At 48.9% G+C, this 15,151-nt stretch overlaps 1 protein-coding gene across 1 annotated transcript in view; it reads right to left on the bottom strand.

Moving 5' to 3' along the window:
* The window catches only part of CACNA1F (calcium voltage-gated channel subunit alpha1 F), a 66,397-nt gene extending 53,427 nt beyond the window's left edge, over positions 1–12,970 (bottom strand). The window contains exons 1-5 of the mRNA XM_079958635.1: positions 12,080–12,970; positions 11,122–11,380; positions 10,893–10,998; positions 4,543–4,682; positions 1,586–1,728 (exon numbers count right to left, since the gene is read on the bottom strand). Coding sequence (XP_079814761.1) covers positions 1,586–1,728; positions 4,543–4,682; positions 10,893–10,998; positions 11,122–11,380; positions 12,080–12,101 — 670 coding nt within the window. The 5' untranslated portion in view covers positions 12,102–12,970. The remainder of the gene's footprint in view (positions 1–1,585; positions 1,729–4,542; positions 4,683–10,892; positions 10,999–11,121; positions 11,381–12,079) is intronic.
* Between the last annotated feature and the right edge of the window lie 2,181 nt (positions 12,971–15,151).

The raw sequence follows: 15,151 nt of genomic DNA on the forward strand, positions 1-15,151 counted from the left end.
AAGCTAAATCATTTGCAGATGAATTGTCTCTGGGTCAAATTTCATACACCGGATTGAAGGAGCTGCTCCTGCTATCCATTGTGCAATGTGCTTGCAGCAGTGCAGAGCATGGTGAATACGGCTGTGTGCTGCTGTGCATAGCATGTAATACAATGTGGAAGCATGAACTAAAATGCAAGTGATGCTTTAATGTGGCCCTGCACAGCAGGCATGCAGTTTGTGGGAACTGTATTTAAGGAGACTTGCAGAGTGGCTGTAAGTCACAATAATGCAATCACATGGAATGTGTCAATGTGCTGCCTAGCAAGACAGCATGCAAATCTGTGCACGTGGTATGCTCTGGGTAATACTGTGTGTCTGCATGGAAGCCAACATGAAGCTCGATGTGCAGGTCTGGTTGTATACAGTGCAATGCCTGTGATGCATTGTAGCAGATTAAACATGAGCTGCAGTATAATACTGCAGCGTGATCTAGTGCAGAATGATAGCATATGTTTTGGCAAAATAAAGTGACTCTGGCTAATGCCACGACATGCAGTGAGGTGCAATAAGGCAACCATTATGTGGCATATGCCCCAAAATTGCTGTGAATGGTCTTTATTGCTCTGTGGTATAGCAGTGCAACTGTGCACAATGCAGTGTGGATATGGCATCACAAGAACACTGCGACAACACATGGTACAGCACCTCTCTGCTCAATAAGCTACTCTGGCAAAGCAAAGCAGAGTGCAGCCACTATGCAGCTAGCAGCAAAACCAATACAGTGATACCTCGAGTTACAAACGCCTCAGGTTACAAAGTCCACTAACCTGGAAGAGTAACCTCGAGTAACTTTGCCCCAGGATGAGAATGGAAATCATGTGCCGGCGGCACAAGAGCAGCAAGAGGCCCCCATTAGCGAAAGCAAGCCTCTAGTTAAGAACAGTTTCAGGTTAAGAACAGACCTCTGGAACGAATTAAGTTCATATCTAGAGGTACCACTGTACAGTTAGGCACATGATATGTGGTACAGCAGAAATACCATGTACAGTACAGTGTATATGTACAGTGTATAAATGCAGCTCAGAGCATCAGCTCAACGGCATCTCAATTTGACCCAAAGCAGTGCAAAGGATGGTGCACTGATTGTTATCAGCTTCTCTCTTCAGAGACTACTACCAAGGAAACATATGGGGGGCCCTCCAGACATCCTTTTTATTGCACATCATGATTATTTGCGCTCTTGGTGTTTTTGGGGCAGTTACATGTGACCCCACTTTCAATACTGTTTGCACCTGCAGAAGTTTTGTAGTGGTCACACGGCTTCATTTCCAGTCAGCGCATGCCCGGTAACTTCCAGCTGAAACCCCTTAATTTTTATACCCCAAATGTTCTGGTTTATTTTTGTCCTCCATTTGTTGTGCTGACAGCTCCTCTGGCTAGCAATAATGGGATAGCATTGGGGAGACATCACACAATAAACTAAAGCAGAATCAATTAACCACTACATGTATGATTATTGTGTCAAGAACATATTGCAGAAAGTTCACCAACAATTAAACACCAGTCCAGAGGCACCCTGTGTGTAAAAGAGAAAGATGCTTACTAGGGACACCAGAGACGAGGCGCAAAGGTCTCAGGACACGGAAGGCTCTCAGAGCTTTGACATCAAACCCACCCGGCTTCCCACTCATGTGATGAGCCTCTCCAGGCTTGTGGGAAACTTGTTCCAGGATGACACTGAAGAGACTGGGGGGGGGGGGGGAGAGGATCATGATGAGACAGGCAGGGGACCTTTCTTCCCATGAAGAGCCCACCCAAACACAGATAAAAGAATGACAAACTAGCTTCTAGCCCCATAGACCCATTTATGGCCTTCATTCTCTAGGGTTAACAGTGTGAAGCAGGCCCTGGTGGGTATTACTAGTGTTATCACCATCATCATTATTATATCCACTCTATGGTCCCAGAGTGGGTTACAACAATTAAAACACAATGTTGAGGTGCCAGCCATTGATAGACCAATCCTATATTTTAATCCTTTTTAAAACTACCTTAAGGAGGGGGTGGTCAGTCTCTCCTCTCCTCTCTAATTCTTGAGATCAGTGTTCTTCATTGGATGAGGACTCAGAGTATTGATCCTCAGGCTATAAGGACTATCCCCTTTTCAAGATCATTCCCCTTAACCTAATCCCAAAGGGAACTAAGGATTTGGGGATTGTCTGGCGAGATGCTTGAACCTTCCCCCCCCCCCCAAAAAAAAACACACCAGAGCTGGGCTCTAAAATGTGGGGTATAATAAAGGCAATTAAGCATAATTCCTTTTGCTCTCCTTTGAGCAACAATAGCTGGCCTCCACATATCTGATAAATTGCACTTGAATCCTCAGGGCATCGTATACGAGGTTATTCCATTTTATCCTCAAAATAGTGAGAAAGTGTCCTGGGCTTACCCAGTGAGCTTTACCGCTAAGCAGAGAAGAATTCTGAATTCAGCTCTCCCTGGTCCATGCCCAACACTGTCTACTGCTCTACACTGCTGCTCAACAGATGGCTCATGATCCATGCCAGCATCTGACACACCATGGCAATAGGCCCTGGGGCGCACATTTAATATAATGACGTGCAGCCATTTTGGGTGGTAAAATGTCCTTGATGGCCCTGATGATGGTGGAGGGGGTTTTACTTGGACTTCTGCAAAGAAGGCTTGCCTGAGGGCTCCAGGAGAAATATCCCCCCGCCTCTCCACCAGTGGATGGCTTGGTATGTAGCACATATTGCAGTCTGAATTGCATGGGCCATGTGTAGGGGACCTTCGGTCCTCCAAATGTTGCCGAACTAAAACTCCAGTCAGCCCTAGCAAGTATGGCCAATATGTAGTTCAGCAACATTGGAAGGGCCACTGATACCCCACACCAGTCATAGGTTAATTTGTAAGCAAATGAACAAGTGGGATGGCATAGCCTTTTAACAGACTTGCCATGTCTCTGGAGCTGACCTCAAGTTTCAGGATCTTTATCAGATGGAGAGACAACTCCAGGCACAGCAGGATCTCAGGCTGGCAGGGGGTGTAGGAAACTGCCTTGAAGTAGGTCTGCCCAGTGCAAGACAGGCTCTTTAGGTTATTGAGCAAAGATATTTTCCCCAGTCACCTGATCCTTTCAACCAGAGGTGCTGGTTCTGAACTTGGATCTTTCCATGTGCAAAGTGTGGTCCCTCCCACTGAATTAAGAGTGCTGGCTATTGTCCTCTTTTATTTGTGTTATTGATTTTTATAAGTATATATACCACCCAATACTTTTTGATTCCAGGGTAATTAGCAATCACACAAAAACACCATTAAAACTACAATAAAACAGCATAAGACAATTTAAATGTACTGTATCTAAGAGTCACGGTGAATTTGGATAAAGTGTTATCTACATGATCTCTGTTGGGTCATATATGCAAGATAATTGCTCATTTTGTTTATTTTATTTAAAATGAAATAAAATTAATTTATATAAAAAAGACATGGAAAATGTTTTCAACTGGCACCTAAAAGGTAGCAAAGCAGGTGCCAGTCAGAACTCTCTGGAGAGGATGTTCCCCAAACTGAGGACCACAACCAAGCATGTCCATGTTCACCAGCTGCTTCACCTCTGGCAGCAGAGCCATCTGGGGAAGCACGTTTCAGGTGGCTTCCATAAATGGGCAGCTTGGTGTGGTGCAGGGATTCTTTTGCTTGAGAGCTTTTACAATTGATTCCATGTCCTTCCCCTCCCTGCCTCATGTCCATCAGACTCCCCTTTCAGGCACCAGGGTGCCAGGTGTCAACCCTTGTCCCAACCAGGGACCATCGTAGGCCTCATTCCTCTCTTAGCAGGCTCCACACTTTGAACTACCAGGTACCACCCCTTAGGTCACAGGTAGGGATGGGTGAATGTCTATTTCAGTTTCTCATTTTCTAGGCTTAAGCACAGCTCTTCACATTTCAACATCGGTTTGCTTTATTTTTTAAAAGGCCTCATGAAAATTCATCAGCATTTTAGTGCTGCTCTGCTCGTTCCCTTCTACTTTATTTGATGTTGTGTCTGCATGGCCTATTTACAATAAGAGTCCTATTCATATGTTCACAGCATAAGCATTTAGCTATGGGCACTGGCTCTGGCTAGTTGACCATTTCAAGTCCCTTCAAACACAAGACTTGGGCCTCTCCCTTCCTACTAACATTGCCAGGTACAGACCCCCAGTAGGGCTTCCTGTACTTTTAACTGTTTGGTTGAAAGAATTATGACAGCTTTGTCCATCACAGTGGTAAGAAAGGACACATCCTTTGGCACACATTTTACAGAAACAAGGGTTTTTCTCAGGACCTGGATCTAATTCCTCAACTTCGTTAATAATCGCTTGCTATACAGACTTATTTGCATTAAGATGCTGCAGAAGAGCTGCGCTACTGCAGTTTCCCCAAATCTCCCTTCTCTCTGTTGCCAGGCAGTCCATTTGGAGAGATATACTTGGGACCTTTGGCAACCTGCAGAAGTGATTTGCACTCACTCATTATGCCACGGAAGAAACTCACCCCACCACAACGATGACAAAATCAAGAAGGTTCCAGCCATTGCGGATGTAGGCGCTGGGATGCATGACCAGTCCATAGGCAAGGATCTTGAGGAAAGTCTCCACCGTGAATATGATGAGAAAAACATACTCCACTTGCTCCTGTGGAGGAAGGCGGCCAGTAGGCCCAAATTATACTTCCAAGCTTCTCCTGCTTGTGTCCCGAGAAGCAACCTATCACTTTACAGTTGTACCTCAGGTTACATATGCTTCAGGTTACAGACTCCGCTAACCCGACTGCTGCTGCTGCTGCTGCTGCTGCTTGCGTGAGTGTTGGGAAGACCGCTCCCTCTCCTGCCAACTCCATCCGGCCTAGGGGGCGGGGCCTGCACTCACTGCCACAGCATAAGAGGCCTGAGAGAGGCCTCCGGGACACGACTGCTGCTGCTGCTGCTGCTTGCGTGAGTGTTGGGAGGACCGCTCCCTCTCCTGCCAACTCCATCCGGCCTAGGGGGCGGGGCCTGCACTCACTGCCACAGCATAAGAGGCCTGAGAGAGGCCTCCGGGACACGACTGCTGCTGCTGCTGCTGCTTGCGTGAGTGTTGGGAGGACCGCTCCCTCTCCTGCCAACTCCATCCGGCCTAGGGGGCGGGGCCTGCACTCACTGCCACAGCATAAGAGGCCTGAGAGAGGCCTCCGGGACACGACTGCTGCTGCTGCTGCTGCTTGCGTGAGTGTTGGGAGGACCGCTCCCTCTCCTGCCAACTCCATCCGGCCTAGGGGGCGGGGCCTGCACTCACTGCCACAGCATAAGAGGCCTGAGAGAGGCCTCCGGGACACGACTGCTGCTGCTGCTGCTGCTTGCGTGAGTGTTGGGAGGACCGCTCCCTCTCCTGCCAACTCCATCCGGCCTAGGGGGCGGGGCCTGCACTCACTGCCACAGCATAAGAGGCCTGAGAGAGGCCTCCGGGACACGACTGCTGCTGCTGCTGCTGCTTGCGTGAGTGTTGGGAGGACCGCTCCCTCTCCTGCCAACTCCATCTGGCCTAGGGGGCGGGGCCTGCACTCACTGCCACAGCATAAGAGGCCTGAGAGAGGCCTCCGGGACACGACTGCTGCTGCTGCTGCTTGCGTGAGTGTTGGGAGGACCGCTCCCTCTCCTGCCAACTCCATCCGGCCTAGGGGGCGGGGCCTGCACTCACTGCCACAGCATAAGAGGCCTGAGAGAGGCCTCCGGGACACGACTGCTGCTGCTGCTGCTGCTTGCGTGAGTGTTGGGAGGACCGCTCCCTCTCCTGCCAACTCCATCTGGCCTAGGGGGCGGGGCCTGCACTCACTGCCACAGCATAAGAGGCCTGAGCAGCTACCGGCAGCAATGGACAAAATGGTTTTAAATGTTTTAATCGCTTTTAATTTGCAGCACTTTAAATGGTGGTTGTTGTTTTTTATAATATTATATTATTTCATTATTTTATTTCTGCTTGGGGAGGGATAAGCACTGAGTCAGCACTATTGTTCCTTGTTTTGCTTTGTTTTGTTTTGTTCTGTTTTGTTTTATTATTATTATTATTCTGTTAAATTATTATTTAGTTTGTATTTTGCCTTTTAAGGGGGAGGGTCATGGCTGCCTGGGAGTGGGCCTCAGCCAATAGATTGGGTGGGGCAGGTTCCACAGGGGGAGATATATTGGGACACCCGATCTCGGTGATCACGGGCAGGAGGAGGAGTTATGCTAAGACCAGACCATGTCATTACCGAGGAGGCAGGTTTAGTCGTTGTTTGAGGACTATCCCTGCCTCCAGGTCTGGTCCTGACCGGAAGGATACAGTAATCAGCAAGGGAAACCCACATGACCTGAAAGTGTTGCTGTGCAATGCCAGGTCAATGATGAATAAAACCACTGCCATCCACGACCTGATTGTGGATGGAGGATTTGACCTGGCATGTGTGACAGAGACCTGGTTGGATGAGGCAGATGGGCCTGTCCTTGCCGCTGCTTGCCCACCAGGTTTCTCTTACGCACAGCAACCCAGGTCATGTGGGCGGGGAGGGGGGGTTGCAGTGATTTTTAGGAAGTCATTAGTCTGCACCAGGCGTCCTATTGGGAAGACCCAGTTTTCTGAGTGCATGTTCTGGAAGTTGGGCAATAGGGGCAGTACAGGATTCCTACTGGTGTACCGACCTCCCCGCTGCACCAAGGATTCCCTGCCCGAGCTGCTTCAGGTCGTGGCGGATATACTCCTGGAGACACCTAGCTTGGTTGTCCTGGGGGATTTTAACATCCATGCCGACACGACCTTACAAGGGGCAGCTCGGGACTTCGTGGAAAGCATGGCCTCCATGGGGCTGTCCCTGAATAAGTCTGGCCCAACTCATAGCCACGGACATGCCTTAGACTTGGTGTTTACCTCTACGGATGTTGGTGATCTGACATTAACTAAAAGCGAAACAAAAGAAGTGCCATGGTCAGATCACTTCCTGGTGCAACTGGACTTCTCCGCAACCCTTCCCCTCCGCAGGGAGGTGGGACCGATTCGGATGGTCCGCCCCCGCCACTTAATGGATCCAATTGGCTTCCAGAGAGTGGTAGGGGATGCTTTATCCCAAGTTGATGGCCTTTCAGCTGATTCCCTGGTGGCACGCTGGAATGCGGAGTTAACCAGGGCTATTGACTGTCTGGCTCCGAAGCGCCCTCTCCGATTGCATGGAGCCCGGACAGCCCCGTGGTTCTCCCCGGAGCTGAGGGTGATGAAACAATCGTTGAGACGGCTAGAGCGCCGGTGGCGGAAAACTCATTCCGAATCAGACCGGACACGGGTTAGAGCTCAACGTCGAGCCTACCAAGTGGCAATGGCGACGGCGAAGAGGGCCTTCTTCGCCGCCTCCATTGCATCTGCAGAAAACAGCAGCAGGAGACTTTTTCAGGTGGTTCGCAGTTTATCGGAACCACCTGTACCACCGGGGCCTGGTAGGGACCCCAAGATCTCCTGCAATGCTTTTGCAAAGTTTTTTGCAGATAAAATCGCTCAGATTCAGAAGGAAGTAGACTCCACAGTGGGAGCAGGGCCAGGGCGGGAGAGTGCTAGAGTTCTGTCTGGTCCTGTTATATGGGATCAATTCCAATCTGTTACCTCCGAGGATGTGGACAGGCTGCTTGGACGAGTGAAACCGACCACCTGTCTTCTTGATCCTTGCCCATCCTGGCTGATAAAAGCGAGCCGGGAAGGGCTGGGCGATGGGCTTTGCGGGGTGGTGAATGCTTCCCTCTGTGAGGGAGCCTTCCCAGACCCGCTGAAAGAGGCGGTCATTAAACCGCTTCTTAAAAAAACATCTTTAGACCCGGCCAATTTGGCCAACTATCGCCCAGTCTCAAATCTTCCATTCTTGGGCAAGGTGATTGAGCGGGTGGTTGCTGAACAACTCCAAGCACGCCTGGAGGAAACGGACCATTTGGATCCCTTCCAATCGGGATTCAGGCCTCACCATGGGACTGAAACTGCCTTGGTCGCGCTGGTTGATGATCTCCGGCGGGCTAGGGACAAAGGTGAGAGCTGTTTCCTAGTTCTGCTGGATCTCTCAGCGGCCTTTGACACCATCGACCATAACATCCTTCTGGACCGTCTAGAGGGGCTGGGAGCTGGGGGCACTGTTATACAGTGGTTCCGCTCCTTCCTCCTGGGCCGTGTTCAGAAAGTGGTGGTGGGGGATGAGTGTTCAGACCCTTGGGCCCTCACTTGTGGGGTACCTCAGGGTTCCGTCCTCTCCCCCATGCTTTTTAACATCTATATGAAGCCGCTGGGAGAGATCATCAGGGGGTTTGGACTGGGTGTTCATCAGTATGCAGATGACACCCAGCTCTACCTCTCCTTTAAATCAGAACCAGTGAAGGCGGTGAAGGTCCTGTGTGAGTGCCTGGAGGCGGTTGGAGGTTGGATGGCGGCTAACAGATTGAGGTTGAATCCTGACAAGACAGAAGTACTGTTTTTGGGGGACAGGAGGCGGGCAGGTGTGGAGGATTCCCTGGTCCTGAATGGGGTAACTGTGCCCCTGAAGGACCAGGTGCGCAGCCTGGGAGTCATTTTGGACTCACAGCTGTCCATGGAGGCGCAGGTTAACTCTGTGTCCAGGGCAGCTGTCTACCAGCTCCACCTGGTACGCAGGCTAAGACCCTACCTTCCCGCAGACTGTCTCGCCAGAGTGGTGCATGCTCTGGTTATCTCACGCTTGGACTACTGCAACGCGCTCTACGTGGGGCTACCTTTGAAGGTGACCCGGAAACTGCAATTAATCCAGAATGCGGCAGCTAGACTGGTGACTGGGAGTGGCCGCCGGGACCACATAACACCGGTTCTGAGAGATCTGCACTGGCTCCCAGTACGTTTCCGAGCACGATTCAAAGTGTTGGTGCTGACCTTTAAAGCCCTAAACGGCCTCGGTCCTGTATACCTGAAGGAGCATCTCCACCCCCATCGTTCAGCCCAGACACTGAGATCCAGCACCGAGGGCCTTCTGGCGGTTCCCTCATTGCGAGAAGTGAGGCTACAGGGAACCAGGCAGAGGGCCTTCTCGGTAGTGGCGCCCGACCTGTGGAACGCCCTCCCATCAGATGTCAAAGAGATAAAGAATTACCTGTCATTCAGAAGACATCTTAAGGCAGCCCTGTTCAGGGAAGTTTTTAATATGTAATGCTGTATTGTTTTTAACACTGATTGGGAGCCGCCCAGAGTGGCTGGGGAAACTCAGCCAGATGGGCGGGGTATAAATAATAAATTATTATTATTATTATTATTATAACCCGGAAATAGTACCTCGGGTTAAGAACTTTGCTTCAGGATGAGAACAGAAATCATGCTCCGGCGGCGCAGCAGCAGCAGGAGGCCCCATTAGCTAAAGTGGTGCTTCAGGTTAAGAACAGTTTCAGGTTGAGAACGGACCTCCGGAACGAATTAAATACTTAAGCCGAGGTACCACTGTATTGGTATTTGAAACCAGTCACATGTTCCAAAGTCAGGACAATCCCAAAGAGCTCCACTTGAAAGCTCCAGTCCTGGAAAGTTACACTAGAGACAGAGACTGGAAATTCCCATCAAAGGAAATGGGCAAAAAATTCTCTGGATTAGCATTATCTCAGTCCAACACCAGCACAAGCAGCTTACAGAGTGGGCAAGGAAATAGGAGGGAGAGCAAAGAGTTGGGAGTATCACACATATACATGGCTACAGGAATAAGTGTGGCCACTTGCACACACACTCCCCAGAAAAAAGGAGCGTGCATTTGTCACTCACGGCATGCAAAATTCAATATAAACAAACACAAAAACACAGGGAAGAAAAGATATGTGGAGCTATAGCACATAACCCAGAAATCCCGATCAATAGGCCATCCCTATCACATCTTTACTGAGACCCACTTGTAAGAGAACCAGAAACACAGTGCAGTTAGCACCACTTTCTGCTTCTTTCCTTTTATACCAGTAAATGTTATCCTCTCCTTCAGTGAGAACAGAATCTGTGGACTCTGTCCTGCCACTGTAAACAACAAAGCCCTCCCACAGTGGTACAGTATATGCACTGTGTGAACTGTAAAAAAATTAATTCTTAAAAAAATGTCTGGTAGAGAAATGAGATCAAGTTCTGTCTTTGACTTCACTGGTGTCAAGCATTTCTGGATTTACATCAGAAACTGGCCCCCATCCAGTTTCAGTCATGGATTATTCTGGATTTACTCCAGGGAAGCTGAGATCAAACTCCAGCCCTGACCCCAGCTGCAATCAGCAGATGACTTCAAATTCACAGGGGAGCTTCTGTGGCCTGACTGGAAGACCCTCGGTCACCAGAGTGAACTAGGAAGCTGTGGGGATGAGGGGGCAGGGGGCAGCCTGTTGCCTCAGCTGCCCCCAGTCAGGTGGTGGATTAATGGTTATTAAGAGATAATAGTTTTAATTAGCATTAACGTGTTGCCTCAGACAGAAATCAAGATGTAAAAGTGGAATCATTAAGGAAGAAGGAGGCCACGGCAAAGGAGTTTACTGGACTACAAGGTGAAGAAAAATAAGGAGCAGCTGCGTGATCCAGGATTTGGAGTATCTCTAGCCGGAAGGTGGCATGTGGTGGGTTACAGCAAGGAAGCAGACCTTGGAGACAATATTCCTGGCTTCACATGATGTTGTCTTCCTGTGTCAGACCTTGGGCCTACCCATCTAGTTCAGTACCTGTACTATCTGACAACAGTTTTCTGAGGTCTCCAGCTGTCCAAAATCCTTTTCACTGCATCCTTCAGCATGCAGAATATGTGCTCTGCCATTGCACTATGCTCTCCCCCACTCCCCACCCTTCCCTCCAAGGCTTTGGGAAAGGCAGAAAGGAACTCACCAAGTTGTGGTTGGAGACATTCGAGTCATCCTCAGGGAAGGGGATATAGACTCCTAAGGCCACACAGTTGGCGAAGATGGTCATAAGAATGAGGATATCAAAGGGTCTGGGAACATTCAGTTAAGGCAACAGACAGGAATTTCTTCTCCCTCCTTCCCCCAAGGAAAAAAGAGGGCCTCCCCACCCCCACCCCGAGTCAGATGTCTCCCAATTTGTAAGAATAGGATGCTTCCATTCAACGATGCTGATGGCAGCACGGCGGATGGGGTTGTTCAGCCTGAGACAGAAGAGGGCTCGTGGTGAACGGTGCACCACGTTGGTCCCCTGGGTTTTATGCTTGTTGTGCTGGAGACGCTTCTTCTGGGCATTGCTGCCTGTAGAGCCCAGTGTATCTGAGCCCCCGCCAGCAAGTGTCCATGCCAGGGCCTGGCCTGTTGCCTCCACAAAAGCCTCGGCCGCCGAGCGTGGGATCTCGGGGGTGCCAGCTGCTGCAAGGTGGAAAGAGGGCAAGGGGGAGTTAAGGATGGATCTAAAGGCTAACTGCCCTGTTTCTTAGAAAAGGCACAAAAAAGAAATAAGGTTCTGAAAAACACAAAAAGGTTGGTTAATATAGAAATATGACAGAGCACGTTCCACTGTGGGAGACTTTTCCAAGACTCAGGCCTCTGTGAGCTCAGGCTGAAATAAAACTTCAGATGTTTGCCTGGGACCTATGGTTTGGCCTCAGGACTTCACACTCATTCATTTCCATTATCAGTCCCAGTTATACATCAAAACACCTCATTCTGATTGCAACACCAAAGCCATACACTTCTCTGTTTTTTTCAGCTGCTGTTCCAATCTTAAACAGTGTCCAAGCCTCCAACCCTTTACTTCAACCCCTTTGCTAACCTAGGACCAAATGTTTAACTATTGAGAACCACTATAATGCAAAAGTTTGCCTGATGCCCACCATAGCTGGACTCCAGATCATTCGTCTTCTACCAGCCTCTACTTACCACTGTCTTATTCCTCTCAGTATCTTCTGAACACACCCCTAAAAGCTGCAATCCAAATGCACTAAGTAAACTCCTTTCAGTAACACTTACTTCTGAGTAAACATGCCTAGGATTGCACTGTAAGACTCCTACCCACCTCCCAACAGCTTGTCCCTACCTTGTTAACTAAACACATCTACATCTACTCACGTCCTCCGTTGCACTCGGACATCTTGCTGACTGGTTGTGGGGGGTGAGAGGGCAGATGAGGAAATCTCCAGAAGATGCTAGCACTTTAGACCAACTACCTCTTCCCCTTGCAAGGGGGGGCTTCCCATTCTTTTGGCCTTTCTCCCTGGGCGGGGAGGAAGGACCAAATTAACCCTACGTGCTCTCATGGGAGGGCAGAAGCAGGAGCCTTCCAAGCCCTGTAGATGCGCTCCTTGCTTTCCGCAGCAGTGCTCCCGCTGAAAAGGATTTGAGCCCCTGCTCGTGTCTGCTTCTCTCTCACACTCTCTCTCTTTCTGTCGCTCTCCCTGCTTCGTTCCCTAGCTCTCAGTTGAGGATTAAGGCAGATTGCCTACTTTAAAGGGCAGCGCAGGAGGCAGGGAGGAGGGAGCTCACACAGCTGGTTAGGTCACTGACTGTTGAGAACTGGGGACATCCCAGCCACACAAGCCAGCCTAGGCCTGGAAAGGGGTTGTATGAAAGATGTGACTGAAATGGGAACAGCCTTGTCATAACCCAACACACCCTACCTGAGTGTTGTGTAAAAGCAGCATAAGGGAGCTCTGGTAAATGATGGATCTCTCCGTGACCAAAACCAGACCGACACCAAGTCTTTTATGATGGCAAGTTTCCTTTCTTTCTTCAGACAGTCTGGCTTCATACCTCCACCCTCAGTCACCCTGGCACAGATTACGCACAAAGAGCCCATTTGCATGTCTTTTTGGGGTGCAGGATGGGATGGGATACTGAGATGGTTGTTCCCAATGTAGGGCCTTGCTCACTTACCTCAGGGCATTCTGGGGTGAACGGACCCAGCTTTTGTACTCCTGTGCACACTACTGCACAAACACTTTTACCTTTAAAACACATTCAAAACACAACCTTTCCCTTAAAAGAATCCTGGGCACTGCAGTTTACCCCTCAAAGAGTTACAATTCCCAGCAGCCCTTAACAAACTAAAGTGCCCATAATTTTTTGAGGAGAAAATCCGCTTCTAATGTGCTTTAAAGGTATGGAGGTACAATGTCTTATGAAAAGGACAGCAACTGGCATAATTAATTGGTGAGTCAATAAAAATCTTAAAATTTACTATTGTTATTTCATAATATAGGGTTGCTTTTTAAAAACAATATTAGCCTGATAACAACAAATGTGGAAAAAGAAGAAAAGGTACTCAAACAAATGTAAAACATTGGCACAGACTATACATGTATGAGATACAATTACTCTAGATCAAGTGCACTCTCAACACTGGTTTGGGGAGCAGCGTTTTGTCTTATGTTTCACATTGTTTCATGTGAAATACTGCATTTTGATGGGTTTTCCCCAAAACCAGCTTCAGAAAAAGAATGACATTAAGCCCATAATGTGTATACAACCTTTGTTTTCCTGCCTTCTGGCACAGGACAGGAAATGTAAAGCATTGCTTTCTGGTTGGTATGTCAAAATTCATGAATGGCTCACATGTGCCAGCTCTAAACAGAGGTGGACTGTACCACTATATTTCATTGTTTGATTATATATATATATATATATATATATATATATATGCATATACAGTGGACAACTTGGGTTGCGGACGTGATCCATGCGGGAGGCACATTCGCAACCCGCAGAGTTCACAACCGCAGCGCATGCACAGGTCATGATTCAGCACGATTTAGTGCTTCTGCGCATGCGCAAGCGCCGAAACCCGGAAGTAACCCGTTCCGGTACTTCCTGGGTCGGCGCAGTGCACAACCCAAAAACGTGCAGCCTGAAGCGTCTGCGACCCGAGGTCTGGCTGTATAATATATGGAAAGAATGAAACTGATAGAAAAGTGAAAGGAAAAGAAAGGGGAAGAAAGGACAACTAAATATAAGAATTAAAAAGGGTGAGAGTTTATTTACAGTTAATATTTGAGCAGGTGCAGCTTTTGTTAGCTATGCATGGCAATTTGCACTTGATAAAATGTCTCCTTTCATATAATGATTGTTGATGATCCCCAGCAGGCTAGGGACAAGGGTGAGAGCTGTTTCCTAGTTCTGCTGGATCTCTCAGCGGCCTTTGATACCACCAACCATGACATCCTTCTGGACCGGCTAGAGGGGCTGGGAGCTGCGGGCACAGTGGTTCCACTCCTTCCTCTTGGGCCATGTCCAGAAAGTGGTGTTGAGGGTTGTGTGTTCAGACCCCTGGGCTCTCACTTGTGGGGTGCCTCAGGGTTCTGTCCATGCTTTTTAATATCTACGTGCAGCCGCTGGGAGAGATCATCAGGGGGTTTGGCCTGGGTGTTCATCAGTATGTGGATGAGACACAGCTCTACCTCTCTTTTAAATCAGAACCAGTGAAGGCGGTGAAGGACCTGTGTGAGTATATGGAGGCAGTTGGAGGATGGATGGCAGCTAACAGATTGAGGTTGAATCCTGACAAGATAGAAGTACTGTTTTGGAGGGACAGGGGGTGCACGGGTGTGGACGACTCCCTGGTCCTGAATGGGGTAACTGTGCCCCTGAAGAACCAGGTGCGCAGCCTGGGAGTAATTTTGGACTCACAGCTGTCCATTGAGATGCAGGTCAATTCTGTGTCCAGGGCAGCTGTCTACCAGCTCCATCTGGTACACTGGCTGAGACCCTACCTGCCCACAGACTGTCTTGCCAGAGTGGTACATCTCTTGCTTGGACTACTGCAATGTGCTCTACGTGGGGCTACCTTTGAAGGTGACCCAGAAACTACGACTAATCCAGAATGCGGCAGCTAGACTGGTGATTGGGAGTGGCTGCCAAGACCTTATAACACTTGTCTTGAAAGACCTACATTGGCTCCCAGTATGTTTCTGAGCAGAATTCAAAGTGTTGGTGCTGACCTTTAAAGTTCTAAACCATGGGTAGGCAAACTAAGGCCCGGGGGCTGGATCTGGCCCAATCGCCTTCTAAATCTGCTCCGCAGATGGTCCAGGAATCAGCATGTTTTTACATGAGTAGAATGTGCCCTTTTATTTAAAATGCATCTCTGGGTAATTTGTGGGGCCTGCCTGGTGTTTTTACATGAGTAGAATGTATCATTTTATTTAA

This window comes from Podarcis cretensis, assembly GCF_951804945.1.
Source record: "Podarcis cretensis genome assembly, chromosome: 17".
NCBI classification, from domain to species: domain Eukaryota; kingdom Metazoa; phylum Chordata; class Lepidosauria; order Squamata; family Lacertidae; genus Podarcis; species Podarcis cretensis.